This window comes from Myotis yumanensis, unplaced genomic scaffold (genome assembly GCF_028538775.1).
Source record: "Myotis yumanensis isolate MYYU_CA2020_CCGP unplaced genomic scaffold, mMyoYum1.0.hap1 SCAF_10, whole genome shotgun sequence".
In the NCBI taxonomy this organism is placed as follows: Eukaryota; Metazoa; Chordata; class Mammalia; order Chiroptera; family Vespertilionidae; genus Myotis; species Myotis yumanensis.
In genome coordinates, this window is record NW_027223761.1 from 38,214,572 (window position 1) to 38,235,365 (window position 20,794).

The 20,794-nt window shown below is 49.7% G+C and overlaps 2 protein-coding genes across 2 annotated transcripts in view; both read right to left on the reverse strand.

Moving 5' to 3' along the window:
* The window catches only part of TUB (TUB bipartite transcription factor), a 75,767-nt gene extending 73,983 nt beyond the window's left edge, over positions 1 to 1,784 (reverse strand). Inside the window, exon 1 of the mRNA XM_070425370.1 lies at positions 1,636 to 1,784. Within this exon, the coding sequence (XP_070281471.1) occupies positions 1,636 to 1,784 (149 nt within the window). The remainder of the gene's footprint in view (positions 1 to 1,635) is intronic.
* Positions 1,785 to 11,385: 9,601 nt separating this feature from the next.
* EIF3F (eukaryotic translation initiation factor 3 subunit F) lies at positions 11,386 to 18,772 on the reverse strand. The gene is made up of 8 exons (XM_070425381.1): positions 18,361 to 18,772; positions 14,997 to 15,067; positions 14,681 to 14,760; positions 14,148 to 14,285; positions 12,845 to 12,936; positions 12,292 to 12,428; positions 12,055 to 12,168; positions 11,386 to 11,586 (listed from the first exon to the last, which is right to left on the reverse strand). The coding sequence occupies exons 1-8, from the start codon at positions 18,746 to 18,748 to the stop codon at positions 11,509 to 11,511; spliced, it is 1,098 nt and encodes a 365-aa protein (XP_070281482.1). The 5' UTR covers positions 18,749 to 18,772; the 3' UTR covers positions 11,386 to 11,508.
* Positions 18,773 to 20,794: the final 2,022 nt, after the last annotated feature.

Consider the following 20,794-nt stretch of genomic DNA (forward strand, 5'->3'; position numbering starts at 1 on the left):
TTAACTCTGGTGCCGTGTCACATATAGAAATTTTTTGATATTTGCAACCATAGTAAAACAAAGATTTATATTTTTGATATTTATTTTAGATATTTAAATGCCATTTAACAAAGAAAAATCAACCCAAAAAAATGAGTTTGCACGTCACCTCTGACATGCATGTCATAGGTTCGCCATCACTGACCTAGACTCTGAGCTCACCTGGGGGAAGAATTTATGTCTTTTTAGCTCTTTATCTCCAAGGCGCCGCACATAGTTTGCACTTAACACATTGTTGAGTAAGTGAATGAATGTGATTTGGGATCGGAACACAAGCTTGAAGGTTTCGTTATTTTAAGTTTACTATTCCCATCATTTCAGAGTTCCTGTCCAGAGAGCACTGCTTTTCAAAAGGGCAAGCTCCCTGGGATTGTGAGGGACGGCAAGCTGATTGCTAGGATTGTGCAATGAAGGGTTGACCAGGTAACAGGATCAATCTGGGCATGTGCCCTGACAGGGAATGAGCCACCACCTCGTTTCATAGGTTGCCGCTCAACTACTGAGCCATGTGGGCTGGGCGGGCGTCCTTGCACCCGTCCTGAGGAGCGGCAGGGCAAACTTGAGTAGGTTTCCAGGCTGAGGACAGATCTCCAATAAAGAGAGGGAGGGGAGATGGAGAAGGGAGATGGGATGGGATCAAGGGGAGAGTAATGCGGGGGGGGGGGGGTGGTGGTTAAGGGGAATTGTCCTGCTTTCGGAATATCAGAACATCGGAGGAAAACAAGGGCTGCCAGAGAGATGCGAGAAGGTTTTGGCAGAGTGAAGGGAAAGGCAGCAGCAGGGAGCAGGTCTTCAGGGCGGTGAGGGCAGTGAGTTAATGAAGTTTCTCCTCCAGTTCTCACCTTTTAGGGCCATGGATCAAAAAACTTAACTCCAGAATTCTGGAGAGCGACATGGAATTACGAACTTTAAAAACAACACAACAAAAAATCTATCAACTATGATCCTGGTTTAATTTTTAAAGGGGGTAGCGTCTAACACACCAGAAAATAGTAGAAAGGACAAAAACCTTGGAGTAAATCTACCCCGCTTTATGACCAACTCACTCCAACGTCCTCATTTTTCCCATTTCACCCGGAAGGATGAGTCCTTCCTCCAAGCCGCCCACGCGCGCAGCAGCTCTCGGTCCCCGCGGGGCGGGCGGGCCGCACTCCGCCCGGTGCCTGCCAGGTCCCCACCGAGGGTCCCTCGGGGCGCAGACCCGGGAGGCGGGCCTGGAGCCCAGCGGCGCCCCACCCCTCGCCCCGCCCGCCCCTCCGCGCTCTTCTACGCGGCTCCAGCGCCCACCGACGCCACGGGTGGGGGGGGGGGGACGGGTGGCAGCTCGCTGGTCTCTATGCCCCGTGCCCCACTCGGACAGCTCTGCCCCGCCGGAGTGAGGACGCCCTCGCTCGGCTCGGCTCTGGGACATCCGAGGCTCTTGGTACCGACGTTGCGGATGCTCGAGGGTCCGAGTCCACCGTGGGGTCTGGGCGCTCTCGCCGGCTCTCATGCCCCGGAACCCGGCTTCTCCCGCAGGAGGCGAGCGTCGAGGGCGCCCACGCAGGGCCACCCGGAGGGGCCCGGCGAAGTCCATCCTCCAGGCGCCCGCCCTACCTGTCGTAGCTCCAGCGGCTGTAGGACAGTGTCCGGTGGCTGTTGACTCCCTCCATCGCCGCCTCCGGGCTCCGCGGGCCGAGGGCGAGGCTGCGCGGGGCTCCGAGCTCGCTTGCTGCGGGCCAGGCGCGGGCGGAGGACGGTACCATTCCCCCCCTGGGGGGCGGACCCCCTCCGGCTCCGCCAATGGCGCCGACGCGTGGGCTGCGGGGACCCGGGCCCAAGGGGCACCCTCCCCCGCGTGGAGTCCCGCGGGGGCGCGGCTACTGCAGCCTGGACTGCTTATTTATTTCTGATGTGTGCGCCACGTCGCCATGGCAACCGTTCCATCTTTCCTGGCGTCACTACGGCACTGCGCTTTCAAACCTTCCCGGGACGGAGTGCTAAGAGGCTGTCCTTTCTCCGGCAGTCCCGGGTACAGGCCCCGTACCCCGACCCCCTCTAAAGAGATGGCCCCTCCTTCCCGGCGTCGGGGGGCGGGGGGACAGCGTCTTCATCCGTTAAAGTACCCCCAGCTTTATACCTCAATCGTCCCCTTCTCAGGAATAGGAAGATCCATCCCCAGAATTTCGGAGATCTCGCCTCCCTCTCCCTGCCTTTTCCTTCCAAGCTTGCAAGCAAGACATTTAACCACCAAAATCCCTCTCCTAAAACTGTAGGGACTCAGCACCCTCGTTACCCGAATGGAAATCCACTTCTCCCTTCCCCTCCCCCACGGGATTCCCTCGGCCCCGCGCTTCAGCATATTGTGGCCCCTTGGGGTCCGACGACCAAGCTCTGTAAACAATCCCATTTCTAGGCCACCCTTTCTGTTTATTTTCCTTGGTGTTTTCATTAAATCCAGCTGTGTTGTCTCAACAAGCGGAGACACTTTGTCTACACTTGGCTAAGGCTGGCCCAAAGGAAGGAGAACCGGGTAGCTGTGTGGGGTGGGGTGGGGAGAGGAGAGCGGGCCCCCGCCCCCCCCCCCCCCCCCCCCCCCCGCCGCCCCTCACAACACCTCAGCTGCGGGGATTTGCAGGTATAATCTCCTCGCAAGGTCATGGAAGCCTAAGAAGGACCTTTCAGTGGGTTGTGGAGAGGCTGCGCTTAGGCGCTGGGAGGCAGGCGGTGGAGGCACCTAAATTCCCTGGAGGTGGAGTGCAGGGCAGCAGGGGTTGAGCTACACTAATCCAAGGATCAGGGGCATCTCCTGTGAAACTAGACTTGCTTGTTAACCCTTAGCTACAGGGCTTGCAACTGGCAGTGCACCTGTTGCATCCAGCCCACAAGTGTTTTTGCTTGTCTGGCACAGGCGTTCCCATGGACTAAGTTGACAACACTTAAAAAGTGGGATTTAATAGATCAGGCTTTTTGTCTTCCCTTGAAAATCTGGTGCCCTTGGCCTGCCTTCAGCATAGCAGGCATAGAGCAGAGCAGTGGGAGCACGTCTTCTCCTGTGGGCCTCAGCCCCCAGCCACCCAGCTTCTCTCCCTCACATAACTTGCTGGTCTCAACAGCTTTAGTTTGCCACCATGTAGAATACAGCCGTCTCTGTAATCATTGGTTTCCATGGCCCCCAGAGCTGCCTAAATGCCGCATTAACCAGGCTTCACCAAGGGCCAGGTCCTCAGCAAAATGCTGCATGTAGCAAGGGGCTTACAGACATGCATGGACTCCTGTTCCTCATGGCATCTTGATGGTGAGGCTCAGGGTGCTGGATTGGGACTCCAGAAACAACATGTTGCAAGTATGTGAAGCCTTATTCATTGTTTGGATGGGGGTGAGGAGAACCTCCCTGTCTGGAGAATGTATGGACTTTGTTGCCCCTCCCACAGACACTGCAGAACCAGAAGCCACTGCTCCTGAGCCCTATGTTGTAAGACAAGCCTCCAAGGATGTTCTCTCTCTGAAGGATTGATGGACGGCCAGTAGGACCTAAGAAGGGACTCCCTCAAGATAGGTCCTGCTCCTGCAGCATCACCCCACTCCATAGGAAGAGCCCTTTCTCCCCTGATGTTTGCATGTATATTAAGCAGTATTTTCCCTTATCACCCAAAGATAGACCAAGGACTCCATCTACTTTGAGAGGGTTCTGCTGCTCTGCTTGAACCCTGTCTGATACAACGCAGTGGCAGGAGTAGGGAGAACAAGCGTAGGAGCAGATCTTAAAGACGTTCAAGTGGAAGTGGGCTGGGAGATGGAACGTAAGGTTGGGTAGAGGAGAGCTTACTGACCTGGAGCAGCCTCCTGTGACTTGGGATCCAGTGCTCTGGGAGGGCACCGGGAGCTAGTCTGATGCATTTGCTGCGGTGGCCCCTGAAGCTTGGGTGTGGTGAGGGCCTGCAGTGAGATGTGCAGTAGACAACACTGCTGCTTCACTCAGATTCCTTTGGACTCCTTTTTACTGTTTTCACATGTGTCCTGCCCACCTTCCACTTCCGCCAACAGCTTCGATGTACTTTTGCTTCTAAAACCCAACACCTGCACCTCTTCTTCCAATGACTGCCTTCACATTGCGGGAGCCACTCTGCTCACCCACACAGAGTGGTAGGCACCTAGGAATTTACTGCCACCCTGATAGCCCTTGTCCAACACCTGACAGGTACAGGATTATGGAAGTGCAGCATCCTTGCCATGGGCATGGGCAACACTGAGGGGTAACTTGTACTCCGGAGTGTCCCCGTAGGATCAGGTTGATTGTAACTTCTGTGGGACTTTGGGATCATATCGTTTCCCTTCCTCCTACTTCTTGTCCTCCTGCACCCGCTCCTTTCCGTGTCTCCCGTAGCAGCATGTCAGGGGTGCGCTACAGCTGGCTAGTGCCCAGAGCCTATTGTTAGCATCTCTTCCCAACGCCATGCTCAGAAATTGGCCACAGTGGGAGCATTCACCATAGAGTATTCATGGAAATTGGCAAATGCTATGAATCAAGGCTTTTTTCTTTTTTTCCCCCAGAGAGCCAGTTGTTAATTATTTATGATCACACCATGGAGTCACTTTCTTAACCACTTGTGCAAGAGTATTCGTTTGAGTCTGCTCAACCTGCACTCGCAGAGGCTGGGTCCTTGTTATGGTGTCATTCCAGTCACCCAGAGGAGACTGCCCTAGCACTTACCTCAGACTCCTCCCACCTGGACAGGGTAGCACGTGTCCTTACTGGAACTGTCACCTTCTCTGAATACGGATTTATCTTCTTTGCTGCCTGTAGTGCTTTTCCAATGGCTTATAGACAAATTATCAACCTGAGATCCTGCTAGGAAAGTCTCAGCTGAAGGGTCTCTCTATGGAAAAGGATGTCTGGCAACGGTTTTGTAAAACAAGGGGTCTTACCATATGTACTTCATTACCTGGGGATGGGTAGAAAGTGAGAGTGACCCACTAAAGCCTCAGCTAAAGACCCAGCTCTGGGATGAAACTGGACTGGGCCACTGCTCTCCAGAGTGTAGAACATGCATTAAACTGTCCGCTGATATATAGTGCGGTGTCCCCTGTACTTAGAATACACCTTGATTTCAGACTTCCAGTCTCCAGAACTATGAGATAATACCTTCTGTTGTTTTAAGCCTCCAGGTCTGTGGTACTCTGTGGCCACCCTAGGAATCTAACAGATGACTTACACATAAACCACGTTCTCCCAAGTCCTTGTACATGTTCTGCTTTCAAGGAATCCAATTAAGCACATTCCCCCTCCAGCTGAATTTTTAGGTCTAAGTTTGGAGTTTCCATTCTCAGGTGACCCTTACCTCTCCCATCTCCTGCTTCCCCAGTGAGCTGAGCAGTCTTACCTGGGACAAGACATGATCCTGCCCTATACCATCTCCTTCTTCCAACCTCATTTGGTGAGTGGCCTCATCCACCTGCTCCAACTCTACTACCATGTGGAGAGGCCAGGCTCTTTTATACTAGCTCTGGCACCACCCCCTCCCTGGACAGGAAGCACAGAAACCTCATTTTGGTCATCAGGGCCTTGGCTAGGGTGTCTCCTGGGAAATGATGGCTCCAGGACTTTTGATAGAGGAGCTTTTAGATTACAATCTGACCGGAAGGGGAGTGAGCCCTAGATTTACTTAAAAGTGTCTCCAAATCACATTTTGAAATGTATTATTTGGAGTGATTTTGGGTGGGTATAGAGGAAGGTGCTTTGTAATCATCACTGTGGCCCTAAGATGGCCACGGAAGCATTTCCAGGAGCTCTGGTCACTCTTTCTGCACTGCCCTGGCCTCCCCAAAGCCAAAGGTGCTTTTTCTAAACCAGGCCTGTAGAAAACTGCTCAGGAACTGAAGGAAGGGGACTAGGCAATCAGCAGTCTTAAGTGGCGCAAGGGAGCCCTCTAGTGGCCATTGCTCAGAAAACCTCGGGGATAGAGCAGTGCTGCTTCTGGGACTAGAAGTCCACTACTTTGGACAGAAGGACCAATACTTGGAGGCAGAGAGTCCATTCCAAGACTCACAACCATCATCCTGGGACAGAATCATAAGCACAGGCTGGCAACCCCAATGAGACAGAAGATAGATCAGGACGGATCAGATCGATCACAGAACAGAGACCAGATCACCAAACCCAGTTTGCCCCTCTGGGAGACATCACTGGGGAAAAGGGGACAACCGGAATTTTGTTAGCTCCGTAAGGACTTTTGTTACTGGCACAATGATTATTTTGTTCAGTTAAAAATTATTTTATAAAACTTAAAATGTCAAATTTTAAAACTGACTCCAGGTTCAGAGAACTTGAGAGACACCCTGGACCACTTTTGGGAGAAGCTGAGGAGGCCGGTGTCCCCAGAGAAGGCGGAGATACTGTGTGTGGCTGTTATTGCAGCCCTACCTTTACCGCTGAGCTGCTGTATCCTTGGAAACACAATTCTATATATGGGCCACTAGGAAACTGAAAGTAACATTTTGATCTTCATTCCTTTCTTCAAAGCTCTTCCTCCTTTGCGCCAATTTTAATGTCTTTAAAGATTGCATTCCCTTCTCTGCAGATTTCAGCATGTTCTGTACTGTCTTCCTAAGACTTGTTCCTACCCTATAATTTACAGCTTTCTGTCATAATTGCTTTTGTGCATCTACCCCATAATACTGAGACCCACAGAGGGCAGAGAACATGGTTCATCTACTTCTGTAGCCCCAGTACCTGCCTCTATGGCTGGTGCATACTAAGCGTCACTAAGTATTTGGAGAATAAATGAGTAAAACAAGGAACACTGTCTGGTGTGCTCCCTCCCTCCAGCCCCTCTCCAGGTACTGATGACTCCTAATGAACCTATTATGTCCATAGCACCTCATGGTAATTATCCTGCAAGCCACCCATTCATTTATTCATGTAGCAAATGTCTAAGAATTATTCTGGGTCTGGGTCGGCTCTGGGACCTGGGAATGTTAAGTCTACAGGAGACTTTGCCCTCACAGAGCTTGTGCTCTAATAGGAAATAAACACACAAGTTCAAAATGGTGAGATAAATGCTAAGCTAGAAGAGTATCATGGGATCCTGGTCTAGGAGCACCTTCCAAGAGGAGGCACATTTGGACTAAAACCTAAGGGATGAGCAGTAGGATGAGCCAAAGGGGCACAGATTCTAGCAGAGCAGAAAGCAAGTGCAAGGGAGCCCAGGCTGGGAGTAAAGGATAGAGCTGGAGAGCCATGCAATCTGATGAGCCATGAAGGTTGTGTTAAGAAGTATGGAGTTGACCCTGGGCTATGGGACTCCACTGAAGAGATTTCAACTGAGGTGTGTCCTGGTCAGATTTGCAAAGAGCAGTGTGGCTGCTGTGAGAATGGACCAGAGAGGTGAACAGGAAAACCGTTTTTCTCTAAACTGACTACTCACACCAAACATTTCCGTGATCAGACGTGCAGGTGACTTTCCACACCATGCAACTCTGACACCGGCTGAGTGTCCCACAGTTTAGCATAGTTTTGACACTATTTACCTGGAGACAGTGTCAGATCCTAAGGTTAAGAGCTCAGTCCCACAAGACGGCCCCCTCAGATGCCAGTTGCAAGTCCAGGCTGACACCTGTGCACTAACCGACCCACCACAAATTGGAGCTTCCCACGGCCCCCTCCCTGGGTTGGATTAGTTTGCTGGAGCACTTCACAGAACTGAAGATCACCAGCCATTACCGATTTACTACAAAGGATACCAATGAACAGCCAGGTGAAGAGGCAGAGTGCAGTCTGAAGGGGTCTGTCTGGCGCCCAGGAGCTTCGGGCCCTGTCTGGCTGCGCCACCGTCCTGGCACGCACTGGGTTCCTGGCTGCATTCTTGTTCACCGTCCCAGGAGCTCTCCGAACTGTCCTTGTGGGGTTTGTGGAGGCCTCCTATGTAGGTGAGTTTGATGAACTCACTGGCATTAAGTCCAGCTGAAAGTTCCAACCTCCAATCACGCAGGTCAGTTCTCCTGGCAACCAGTCCCCAACTTATGGTTATCTAGAGGCTTTCCAAAATCACTTCATTAACATAAACTTAGATGCTGTTGACAGGGGCTTGTTAGGAATAACAAGACTCGATCTTTATAGCTCCCATCACTTAGGAAATTCCCAAGGTTTTACAAGCTGCCTGCCAGGAACATGGATGAAGACCAACATATATATATATATATATATATATATATATATATATACACATATGAATATCATAGAGGGCAAGACTGAAGGCAGAGTAGTAATTAACTAGTTGAGGCATGATGGTGGAAAGGGCGGGGAGAATCAAGAATTTACCCAAGGTTTAGGGCAGGGGTCCTCAAACTATGGCCCGCGGGCCACATGCAAATACAAATATTGTATTTGTTCCCGTTTTGTTTTTTTACTTCAAAATAAGATATGTGCAGTGTGCATAGGAATTTGTTCATAGTTTTTTTTTAAACTATAGTCCGGCCCTCCAACGGTCTGAGGGTCAGTGAACTGGCCCCCTGTTTAAAAAGTTTGAGGACCCTTGGTTTAGGGTTTGGATAACTAGGTACATAGTTGAGTTATCACCTGAGGAAGGAAATTCAGGTGATTTGTGGGGGAGGAAGAGACAATCAGTTCAATATGGAACTGAATTTCAGATGCTTTTGAGACATCCAGGTGAGGTATCTTGTGTCAGTTTAACTAGTCCAGAATCAGGAAACTAGTTCTGAATGTGGCCAGAGCTAGAGCTAGAGCATGGGCATCCTGAACATACAGGCAGTCATAACTGTCACAGGCTTCGTGAGGTCTTCCAGGCAGAGGGTGCAGAGGAGGTGCAGAGGGCCCAGGATGCAGCCCTGGGGAATGAAACATTAGGGAGGGTCAGAGGAGGAAGGGCCAAGAAAAAGCACTGAAAAGCAGTGGTTAAGGCAGTTGAGAGAAAATCCGTGGAGTGTGGTGTGTCACAGAAGTCAAGCCACATTGTTTTTAGCATAAGCACAACCACATAACAAAGAGAACATGTACACACATTGACAGTAAAAACAGACTTGTGCGTACATAAGCAAAGGGTATAAAAATAAAATCCAGCCCTGGCCAGTGCATTGTCCTGTGAACCGAAAGGTTTCAGGTTCGATTCCCAGTCAAGGCACAGGCTTGTGTTGCAGGATTGATCCCCAGTAGGGGGTGTGCTGGAGGCAGCCAATTGATGTTTCTCTCTCCCCACCAACCCCCACCCTCTCTCTCTAAAAATCAATTTTTAAAAATATTTTTTAAAAAAATCCAGTCATTTTTCAGTCAGCCTAGGTACAGAGCGTTCCTTTCCTCACAAACAGCTCCCGAGCCAGGAGTCAGCACCCAGGAGTCAGCAAGGCTGGAGCCACATGGCTGACGCTGCCTTTCTCTGAGCCTTTGCACCTATTCTTTTCTGTGCCTAGAATGCTGCTTTCTCCTGTCTTCTTTTTCAGTCTGCCCTCATTCAAGTCCAGCTTAGATTTAACTTCCTAATGAGATGCCTTCCATAACCCCCGACACCTGTGACTCCCAAGGTAATGATTACTTGGTCCTCTCTGGTACATCTTAAGCAGGTAACGTGGCTTTTTGCTTAGCACAGTTTGGCATTTAAGTATCACGTGAGCAAATGGCTAACTTGAATTCTTCAGCCTTTCCCAAAAGACCTGGTGCAGTTCAGTTCACCAAAGTCACAATTCTTTTGTTTTGCACTGAAGACCTCACCGTGTGATCCCTCTAACCTTAACTCTGGTCCCAGCTCTCTGCATCCTCTAAGCTTCCAGCACTTTGGAGTAGCCAGCTTCCATATATGACCATCGCTTCACCCACCACTATCAGAAACAGGCAACCCTGGACTCCTCCCACCTCTCACCATCCATGTTCCAACCCGTCTCAGGTCCTCCTTAGTCTACCTCGTAACATCCTCTAGAATCTGAGTCTTCTTCACCCTCCCCACCACTACTGCCTCCGTTTGGGCACTCATCTCTCCTCTGAACCAACAGTGGCCCTCAAACTCATCTCCCTGCTTTCTATTTCTACCCTTCCTACACTACCAGGTGATCTTCCTGAAACCCACTTCTGACTAAATCCGTTTAAAATTATCCACTGGCTTCCCACAGCTTCCGGAATACAGAGCTCACCCCACAGACGGAGGGCCCTATGCTCGGCCCCTGCATATGTCCCCTCAGGTTCTGAACAGGGTACGTTTTTGTGTTTTTTGCAGTCAAGCTTGAAGCTTTATCAGTGATCCATGATCCAATCCTTATAAACACTTCCTTTAGCTCGTAGTAGGTGAAGCTTTTTTATGTTTCTTCTGCCTTTCATGATTTCCTGGTTGAAAAACAAAAACCAGCTCAGATATCACGTCCTGGGTAGAATCCTCCCAGATGCCCTCTGAGAGTTGGTCAATCCTTATCATGTGCTCCTGTCGTGTTGTATTTTTGCCCTATTAATTATTTCATCGGGCCACTAAACTGTGAAGCAGAGGGCTACACACAAAAATGAAATTCAGACTTGAATTCAAATCTTGTTTCATCATTTAATTGTATAACTTCAAGTAACGTACTAAACTCCTCTGAAAATAACAACTACCCCCAAACATAACAGGTGCTCAGTAAGTATTAGATCAGCACTCACTTTTCACTGTTTTGCAAATGATTATTTGCTTTTCTGTTTTCCCCACTAAAATGGGTAAACACTTGACCTAAAGATGGTAATTCTGCCCCTCTGAACCAGTGTCAAACAGCTCGTTCCTACTATTTACGTATTTTAAAACACTGAGCACACCCTCTACTCTTTCAGTTTAGATTAAGTATCCAATTCTCAATTATTTCCCCTGAATATATTCTCATTTTTATTTCCTGTGGAAACCACGTGACCCTTTCAAGAAGTGGCTCACAGTACTGTGGGAAACTTCTCCAGGCTGAAAGCCAAGAGGAAATATTCGATAAAGCAATGTTTTCTCACCATGGAGAAGCTGTCTTCCTACCAGGACTCATGGGTCCCAGGACTGATATCTGTATCCACATCCTTCTCTCCCTCGCCAGCACATTCTCTAGGGACTTCAAATTGTGCACAACACAACCCTTTATACTGCCATCCACATAAGATGCTATGGAAGAAAAGTGACAAAAAACTTTCTACGTGCTCCGATCATAAGCAAGAAGAGTGGGGAGACAGTGTCCCTGTGACCAGTATGCTAAGGCTATCTGATTCGGGGACAGGTGAAGCTACAGCAGCGTGGGCTATGGGTACAACTGATGACAAGCACACAACTAACTTCTACCCAAAGTACTCACCCGTGGTTTCTGCATGAGCTCTAGAACGGTTTTCTCCCTTCCCCAGCAGTAAATGCACATAAGATGGAATTCATTTACAAAAGATAGGCTATGTTTATTTAGAGTCACAAGCAGCTGACTCACTCAGTGTGACTCAAACCACAAGAAGCCATTCCCACTTCACTCCACTCTGAGTCCTACTGCTGGGGCCATTCACAGGTTGACAAGTTTCTCATTGAGGGCAATCTGTGACTGGGTGAGATTGGCCAGGTAGGTCACCATCAGTAGGTCCTGGAAGAGAAAGAAGTCATGATGAGTGAGGAGCTGGGTGGAAGGGGAGCAGAAAGGCTGGTCTGGGCAGCTCGCCAGCAGACACTGGGTGTGAGGACCATCCTGGATAAATGACAGCTGGGAGAGGGTAAGTGAGAGGTAGAAGACGGGAAGGAAATGCTTGAGAACACTTTCCCATCTCTGAGCTCAATGAGAAAAATAAGAAATTGCATTTTTATTAACCTTTGAATTTAAGCATTTCTTTCAACTATGAATTTAGATAACAAGTCACAGTATCAGCAGGACCTGGGCCAATGCAATCAAGGAAGGAGAAGGGGTCTCTGAGCATGTGTACTATCTCTTCCTTCCTCCCAAACTGGAGAGTAAGGGTGGCAAAGGTGAAGCCCAGTCTCCTGTCCCCCAATTCCCTTCACATCCGTGGTGAGGTAGGAAGGCAGAGGCTTCCAGAAGCCCAGAAGTGGCACTCACATTGATGTTGCTGTTGAGCATGGTCTCGAAGTCCTCGGGAACGATCTTGGGTACTTGGTTAACCAGACTCATCAAGAAGCGGCCCACAGTATTGTCAGCGGACACCTTTCCAGACTGAGCACCAAACAGATTGAATGGGCACAGTTAAGTCTCACCGCTGAGGGCTGTCATTTCAGCAGACCCCCCAGCAAGCTAGGGTGGACCTATGCCCTCCTTCCTCTCCCCTCCCCTCCTCACCAGCACGTCCTCCGCATACTGCAACACTGTGCTGAGGGCATCCTGGATGCGAGCCGAGGACCCTGCTACTTGCTGCAAGTCACTTGAGAGTCCAATCACCCGGTTGGTGCTAAAACAGGTCTTCATGATCAGGTCAACTGTGGGGTTGGGTTGGGAGGTAGAAGAAACAGAAAACTCAGTGGTCCCATCAGGAAAGAGATGATTTCTAACCATCCTGCTAACTCTCCCACCTCCCTCTGGACTCGGTCTACTTCTTCCAACTCCCCTGCTCTGCCCTTATTAGTGTTTCTCATGACAGCGGCCAACTCCTGCACCTAGAATGCTATCACTGGTGTTGGTCTCATATGAACAGCCATGTAGCCTGTGGTACTGATAATTTCCCACCTTTAACAATTTCACACATAATTCCTTGAATCCCATTTATGTAGGAGAATGACTGACTTCAATGGTTCCTCTTTAATCAACCCAAGGCCCTCCATCCTTGTCAGAAAGCAGCAACTCCTCCTATGCAAATGCCAAAGGCCTTGAAAAAGGGCATGGGAAGGTGACTCACCGCCAATGCGCTCAGTGTCATAGTACGCGTATTTCACTGTCAGAGGTGTGAACATCACCCCCATGGTCTTCCCCGGGACACCCATTAAAGTGCTGGGGAGAGAGAAGTCAAGGTTAACAAGACGGCCTTGAGAGGGCTTCCACATCAGGTCCAGGCCAGGAAAGCAGCCACACCAAGAGTACGGCTCCCAAGTTTCTGACATAAGAAGGCTCGAACCCCAGAGGGCTCACTTTCTTCCCTTAGCTCATTCCACACACCAACCCCTTGGCCTGTGGGAGGGGACTCAGCTTTCGGACCTGTGGTACCTGTGCAATCTCAGTGATGAGAGGACAGGACACTAATTTTCCTTGGAGCTGGCTGCCTAGACATCCACCACCACAGAAAGAAGAGACAGGACAGGTCTTTTCTGGGACTGAGCCCTCCATCTGCATCTGACAAATTCACTCCAGCCCACCAGATTAGGTCGGGTACCACAAGTCATCGCACTAAGGGAGACTGCCTTTACTATGTCAGCTAAACACTTCCAACTGCATGAAATATCTGGGAAGGCTAAGAAAGCAGGCAGCGCTAGAGCTTAGTGGTACCCCAACTGGCCATAAGGACTTGGTACCCACCATCTGTCTTACTGCTTAATGGTTAACTAGTTACGTCACTGTCAGACACAGAAACAGCACAAAGTTAATCAGCATATAAACCTAACGAATGCCTTCATTAAAAACAGAAAGTAGAATCCTTCCAACTCCAAGAGCAGCCCCTGCTTCAGCATGCCACTGCAGCCTTTCCCAATACCCCCCACTAACCGCCACTTTCACCAGTTTAATACTGTAACATTACGGTCATCAACCTGTACTAAGCCCTGGACAGCCATTCTCAATGTGCACTACCCCTATCCCTGCTCAGTCCCAGGGAGAAGGACACACTACAGAGGGCAGCTCAGACAAGCAGTGAACATGGTGAAGGACCATGACCAGAACACCATGGAAGGATCGACCATAGGAACTGTACAGAATTAGCTCCCCCTCGCCCCCCAAAAAAAGTGAGATGAAGAACATGATAGCTTGCTCAAATATCTAAAGGGCTTCCCCTTGAAACTGGTTAAGAGCAAGGAGAAATCTGGGGTACAGCTAGGATCAGCGAGTGGAAATTTCCAGGATGGATTTGTTTCAGGGCAAATAAAACTTTTCTGAGGGGCTTCCTTAGGAGGCAGGGAGTTATACCTGCCGGGGCTGGAGGTGGGGTGTCATCTGGCCATGGTATGAACTAGATAGCCTTTTATGCCCTTGTGGCCCAAGACCCTGGTCACCTGACATAAGCCTTGATGCTCATGCGACCATTCTGGAGGCTCGTGTCCACGGTGAGGTGAATGGGGTTGGGGGCCTCCCGGCTGTAGTACTCATGGATCAGCACAGAGTGCTCTGTGATGTCATGGCCTGTAGCGTACCTGGAAAATGAAACACGGTTGTGGACACATGCCTACATGTGACATCAATACCGACCACGATGGTGGCATGGGTAGGGACATCCGGTGACACTCCAAATAATAAAACAGTAGACACATAGAAAACTATATCAAATCAAATCAAAAGCTGACTTAGAGCTCTTGAAAAATCCCAAATCATTAGCAAAGCAAAAGACTTGTTGAGTAAAAGCTGCAACTGAAAAGATATTTCTGGCCTCAAAGGATCAGAATAGCCAGCAACACACACTGAATTCACAGCCCCTCGAGGTCACACACCTTCAATGCTGTCTCCTGAAGAGGGAGCACACCATCTAGTCTGGTGGCAAAAGGCCTTGGCAATCGTTGAGACTTTCCAACCCCCCTGTATCCCAACTTACCAGCCCAGGATGAGCTCATTTGGAGAGACTTTCTTGTGCAATTCATACATGTTCTTAGCAAATTCCATGTCAACAGCCACCTAAGAAGGCAGGAAAGGAAGCTCAGAAGCCAGAAGTTCATAGAAAAAAATGGCTAAGAACGAGAGGCCACCCACCAGACAGAAAAGGCACATGCAGTCTGTCCGAAAGGAGCGAAGCTCTGTGAACTGGAGGATTCTAGTTGTGAGCACAGCATACAGTGTGGGGGAGGGCCCGAAGGGGAGCCCAGCAAAGGAGCAGCTACCGACTGCACAGGGGCAGCTCGAGTCCCACTCACCTCATCTTCTGACTCGTTGTGCGGCACTGAAAAGCAGTTGGTGACTTCCACTGAGTGCTTGTCAATGGTTCCTGTGAGAGAGGATTGTCCGTGTTATGTGACACGAAGGCTCCTAACCACCCCCGACCCCCTTCCTCATGCTTTCAGATATTCAGCCGCCTGGTCCAGGATCAGCACCTTAACCCTATGATCACCCAGGACCTACCTGTGAACCTCCAACACCAATGTCAGCTTTTACCACAAACTTCTCTTCTAGTTCTGACACGTTATTCCCACTGTGCACACCTGTTTCTCAACCCCAACAAAACTGCTAGCCCCTTCACTTCTGCTTTTCCCTACTCCCATCCCAGGCTTCACGTGCTTCCCTCTCCACCAGGGACCACAATGTTGCTTATACCTGTTAGTGTCTAATTCCACTTTACCATGGTTTCGTTCCTTAGCTGAAACTATGCCCCCAAACCCAATGGATATACCTTCTAACTTATTTGACCTCTCAGCAGCATCTAAGACTTGACCACGTCAAGTTTTTGAGATAGTTAAGCCTTCTATATTTTCTATGCCTCTAGGACACCTTTCTATTGGAGTGTTTACCACATTACATTCTAAACTATTTGCATATAAGAATATGGCTTCATCTCCAACTTAAGGTTAGAGTAGAGCTCATTTATTAAGCTTTTACTTCTTTTTTTTTTTTACAGTAAGTTTATTGGGGTGACATTGGTCAACATGAACATACTAGAGGCCTGGTGCACGAAATTCATGCACTGGGGGGCGGGGAGGGCCCTCGGCCCGGCCTGTGCCCTCTCATAGTCTGGGAGCTCTCGGAGGATGTCTGTCAGACATCCTTAGCACAGCCACGAAGGTGGGAGAAGCTCCTGCCACCACTGCTGCGCTTGCCAGCTGTGAGCCCGGCTTCTGGCTGAATGGCGCTCCGCCTATGGGAGTGCACTGACCACCAGGAAGCAGCTCCTGCATTGAGCATCTGCCCCCTGGTGGTCAGTGCACATCATAGTGACCAGTCATTCCACTGTTTGGTCAATTAGCATATTAGCTTTTTATTATATAGGATAGGATAGGTTTCGGGTGTGGGTTTATGTTACAAGACCTATCTATTGTACCAGGTACCCACCACCCAGTCAAATCTTCTCCTGTCACCAATATATTAGGGCCCCTTTGTTCCCCCCACCCCCTTACGTTCAGCAACCACCACACTGCTGTTTGTGTTCACAAGTTCCAGTTTTATATTTCACATGAGTGAAATCATATGGTACTTCGCTTTTTCTGACTGAACTGTTTCACTTAATCAAGCTTTGACTTCCAAGTGCCCAACAGTCTTATGATACATAAAAAAACACCAGTAACTTCATTTAACCAAATGAAATATGTTTCCTAAATTAAAGTCTGAGGAAACTTGTCCCTAACAAGCAGACTCCATGTGTCATTCCTAAGTAAACACGGCCTCTATACACCTCGCACTGCACCATGATGCCTGTCTGGACGAGGAGCTGAAGATCTAGGTTACAGCTGCTCTAACGAGAGCCACTGCAGTTTTCTTTAGTTAAGTAGCTCCAGCGAGTGTGGAAAATCTGACAGAGCAGCTAAAAGAGTAAGTATTTGTTGAGTGCCAAGTCAGTGATGCAAAAGCCATTTATTATGAGTACAAGGTCAGAGCAGGGCATAGTCACAGCACGCTGTCATGTTCTGGGAAGTTAAGAAAGGGGATGGGGGGGAAGTAGGGGAAGAAGGATCGGCACAGCTCACTTTCCGGGGAACCTGGAGATGAGTGAAACTTAAACAAGTAAGGGAGAGTAGGGGAGGTGCTCGTGGCAAAGAGAACACAGAGCTTGGTGTGAGGAAAACCGTGGCACTGTTGGAGGAGAATGGATTAGGTGACGTTTCTGTAAGATGCTATGCCCCCAAAGGAAAAGAGAGAGAATGTGCGTGTCTTAGGCGTGGGACAGGCCTGGTGTGGAGGGGAGGGCGACCAGCAGCTGTTCCGTGCCAGCAGCTGGAGGCTTTCCCCAGTACTTTACGTCTCCCGGAGCCTAAGCCCGAGCGAGGTAGCCCCTGAAGGAACTCTGTCCCCAAGGCGAGGGGACAAACTGGGGAGTCGGCCTACAGAGCACGTCCTCTTTCAGTACTCGGTCTTCTGTGGGACGGCTACCACAAGGGCAAGAGGAAGGAGGAGAGGTGAGGCATGCGACTGGAGTGGGCTCACAAGGTGCCCAAACATGTGACTAAGATGGGGTGGAAATGAATCTGGTGGGACCAGCAGTCCCCAGAGGAAGGGGTATGTTAAGAGTAAGTCCTCATTAGTGTGTCTCCGTTTTACAAGTTACTTTAACATAAAAAATACCTGACCCCCAAATTGGGAACGTGGGTGGGTAAAGGGCTATTCTCTGCTGCGAAGGTTAAACAAACAATGTCACAAACAGACAATACAACTGTGAGTGTCCACATGGAGGCTCAGGCCGCGCTGGGGGACCCGGGTCCTTAGGGACGAGCATTGGGCAGGCTGAGGGATGGGGCACTGAGCACCGGGCAGGCTGAGGATGGGGCATCGGGCACCGAGTGGCTGAGGGATGGGGCATCAGGGAGGCTGATGGATGGGGCATCAGGCACCGGGGAGGCTGAGGGATAGGGCATCGGGCACCGAGAGGCTGAGGGATGGGGCATCGGGCACCGGGGAAGCTGAAGGATGGGGCATCGGGCATCGGGGAGGCTGAGGGATGGGGCATCGAGCACCGGGAGGCTGAGGGATGGGGCACCGGGGAGGCTGAGGGATGGGGCATCGGGGAGGCTGAGGGAGGGGGCATCGGGGAGGCTGAGGGATGGGGCATCGGGGAGGCTGAGGGATGGGGCATCGGGCTCACACATCTAGGAAAGCACATTATCGCTGAAACACTAAATGGGCTCCTGCCAAACTGGTTTGATGTTGACAAGGGTATCTTTTAACAGCTGTCCCACCGGTTTGCGACTTCTCTGCAAACACAGGCCTTTAGTCAGTAAAAAAGGGAGGAAAAACGTGGTCACGAGGCTTCGGGAGTCCCGGGTTTCTGGCTTCCTAGCCGGCGTTTTAACTCGTTGTTGTAGACTGGGACTAACCATCCTTGACGTGACATGCGACCGAGAAGCGTAAAATGTAAACCACTCGGCACGCGGCATCGAATACACAGCTACTCCCATACGCCGTACGTCGCCCATAATGACAGCAGCCAGGCGGCCAGTTCACGGGGCAGCTGAGTCGCAGCGGGAAGGTGGGATGGAGGAACAGGCGGGAGACCAACGCGGGTGGGAGGAAAGGGCAGCAAGAGGAAGGGGCGGGGGAGGTACAGGGGGACGTCGCCCTCCTCCGACCACTCACCCAGCAGAGTCCCGATGACTCGGGCGGCACCCTCGTTGCGTCGCTCGTAGCTGTCCACGATGGAGGCCAAAATGACCGGGTGCAGCCGGACCACACGGCCGCCGGGGAAGGGGCCCGGGAGAGCCGGAGCGGCCAGCGACTGCGCCGGGGTCTGCGCCGGAGCCGGCGCGGAGGCTGGGGTCTGGCCCGGAGCCGCGCTCGCAGCCGCCGCCGCCGCCGGGTCTGGGGAGGAGGCGGGCGCCGGAGTTGGAGCTGGAACCGGTGCCGGAGCAGGAGGCGGAGAAAGCGGTGGAGCTGGGGTTGGGGCCGGGTCTGGGGCTGAGGCCGGGGCCGCAGCCGGGGATGTGGCGGGCGGAGGAACGCTCGCCGGGACTGCCGGTGTGGCCATCTTGTAGAGAGAGAAGGAGCGTGGAGCGGAAGGGAGGAAGCGGGCCGGCATTGACAGCCTCATAGGCTGAGCGCGCACCGCGTGACCAAGACCGCTGTTCCTATTGGTTACTGATGATGGTTCTCACGGCACCGCAATTTCCTGCTCGGAGCTCGTGCTCTTGGATCTCTGTCCGATGCGCACTAGTGAGAGCCGAGTCGAATAGTTCCGAACAAACTTGTGACTGCGCTGGAAGAGAAACAATTCAGCCTGACAGTTGCCGCCAGAGGGAGGCAGAGAGCTGCGCAAGGCTCGCAAATCCTGTTTCAGACTTCAATGGGATAAGGGCTGTCAAAGTGCCTTTTATTACAAAGGGCGTTGTTTTTGACAGAGTCATAAGGTGTAAATCTGTCATCAGGTTTATTCATTCAACAAATTGACTATGTGCCAGACTTTTTTTTAAAGGCAGTTGTCATATATCAGTGAACAAAACAAAGATCGTTTTCTCTGAGAAGTTTACATTCTGGAGGTAGTGAACAATAAGTACATTAAAAAAATATAATTATCCAATATTGGGATTTCAATAAATATATTATGATAGTCTATGTGAATAATTATGATGCTGATATTAAATTATATTTTTGAATAAGACATAATCAAAAGGATAAATGCTTATAACAAAAAGTTAAGTTTAAAAAGCAGTATATAAAATTTTATAAATATGGAACTAATTTGTCTTATATATATAAAGAGAGAATATATAAATATATATTGCATATATGCTCTCTAAATATAGCCTCCATTACATAAATACATATATATAGATAAAGATATATAGAGAGACCGTTCTGTTGGTAGTAGTTACCTTTGAACAATGAAATTTTAGGTGATTTTCATTTTCTTTCACACTTTTTATTATTTACAAATGTTCAATAATGTGCGTTTATTTACATATAATCGGAAAAACAAATAAAAATCATCAAAAAAAAAAAAAAAAAAAGAAACTGATGCGCTGCCTTAGCAGGTTTGGTTCAGTGGATAGAGTGTCGGCCAGAGAACTGAAGGGTTCGATTCGGTCAAGGTCATGTACCTCCGTTGTGTCTCTCTCACATTGATGTTTCTCTCTCTCACATTGATCTTTTTCTCTCTCTGTCCCTCCCCCTCCCTTCCACTCTCTCTAAAAATCAATGGAAAAATATCCTTGGGAGAGGATTTTAAAAAAAAGTAATGTGCTAAAAAAGAAGAAAGTAGCAGAGAGTAAGGGGGAATCAGGAGTTGTGAAAAGTTAGGTCACAATGAGAATGTGAGATTTGAGTGAACTTGAAAAAGGCGAGGGAGGTGCCCATGGGGGGCAGGGGTGGGGAGGAAGAGCCTCCAGGTAGAGGGGACGGCTGATGCAAAGGCCTTCAGGCAAGAGCAGGCCTGGTGCATATGAGGAGTCGATTTCATGGCTGGAGTGTTAAGGTGAAGGCAGGGAGTAGCAGGAGAGGCACCTCTAAAGAGGGGTTGGGCCCAGATCCGTGAGGACCTCCTAGTCAGTGATGGCGAACCTATGACACGCGTATCAGAGGCGACACGCGAACTCATTTTTTTGGTTGATTTTTCTTTGTTAAATGGCATTTAAATATATAAAATAAATATCAAAAATATAAGTGTTGCCGAAACCGGTTTGGCTCAGTGGATAGAGCGTCGACCTGCGGACTGAAAGGTCCCAGGTTCGATTCCAGTCAAGGGCATGTACCTTGGTTGCGGGCACATCCCCAGTAGGAGATGTGCAGGAGGCAGCTGATTGGTGTTTCTCTCTCATCGATGTTTCTGACTATCTCTCTCCCTTTCTCGCTGTAAAAAATCAATAAAAAAATACTTAAAAAAATATATATATAAGTCTTTGTTTTACTATGGTTGCAAATATCAAAAAATTTCTATATGTGACATGGCACCAGAGTTAAGTTAGGGTTTTTCAAAATGCTGACACGCCGAGCTCAAAAGGTTCGCCATCACTGTTAGGCCGTGGTGAGGCTCTGACTTTTCGTCTGAGTGAGTTTTGAGCAGGGGAGGGTCATGATC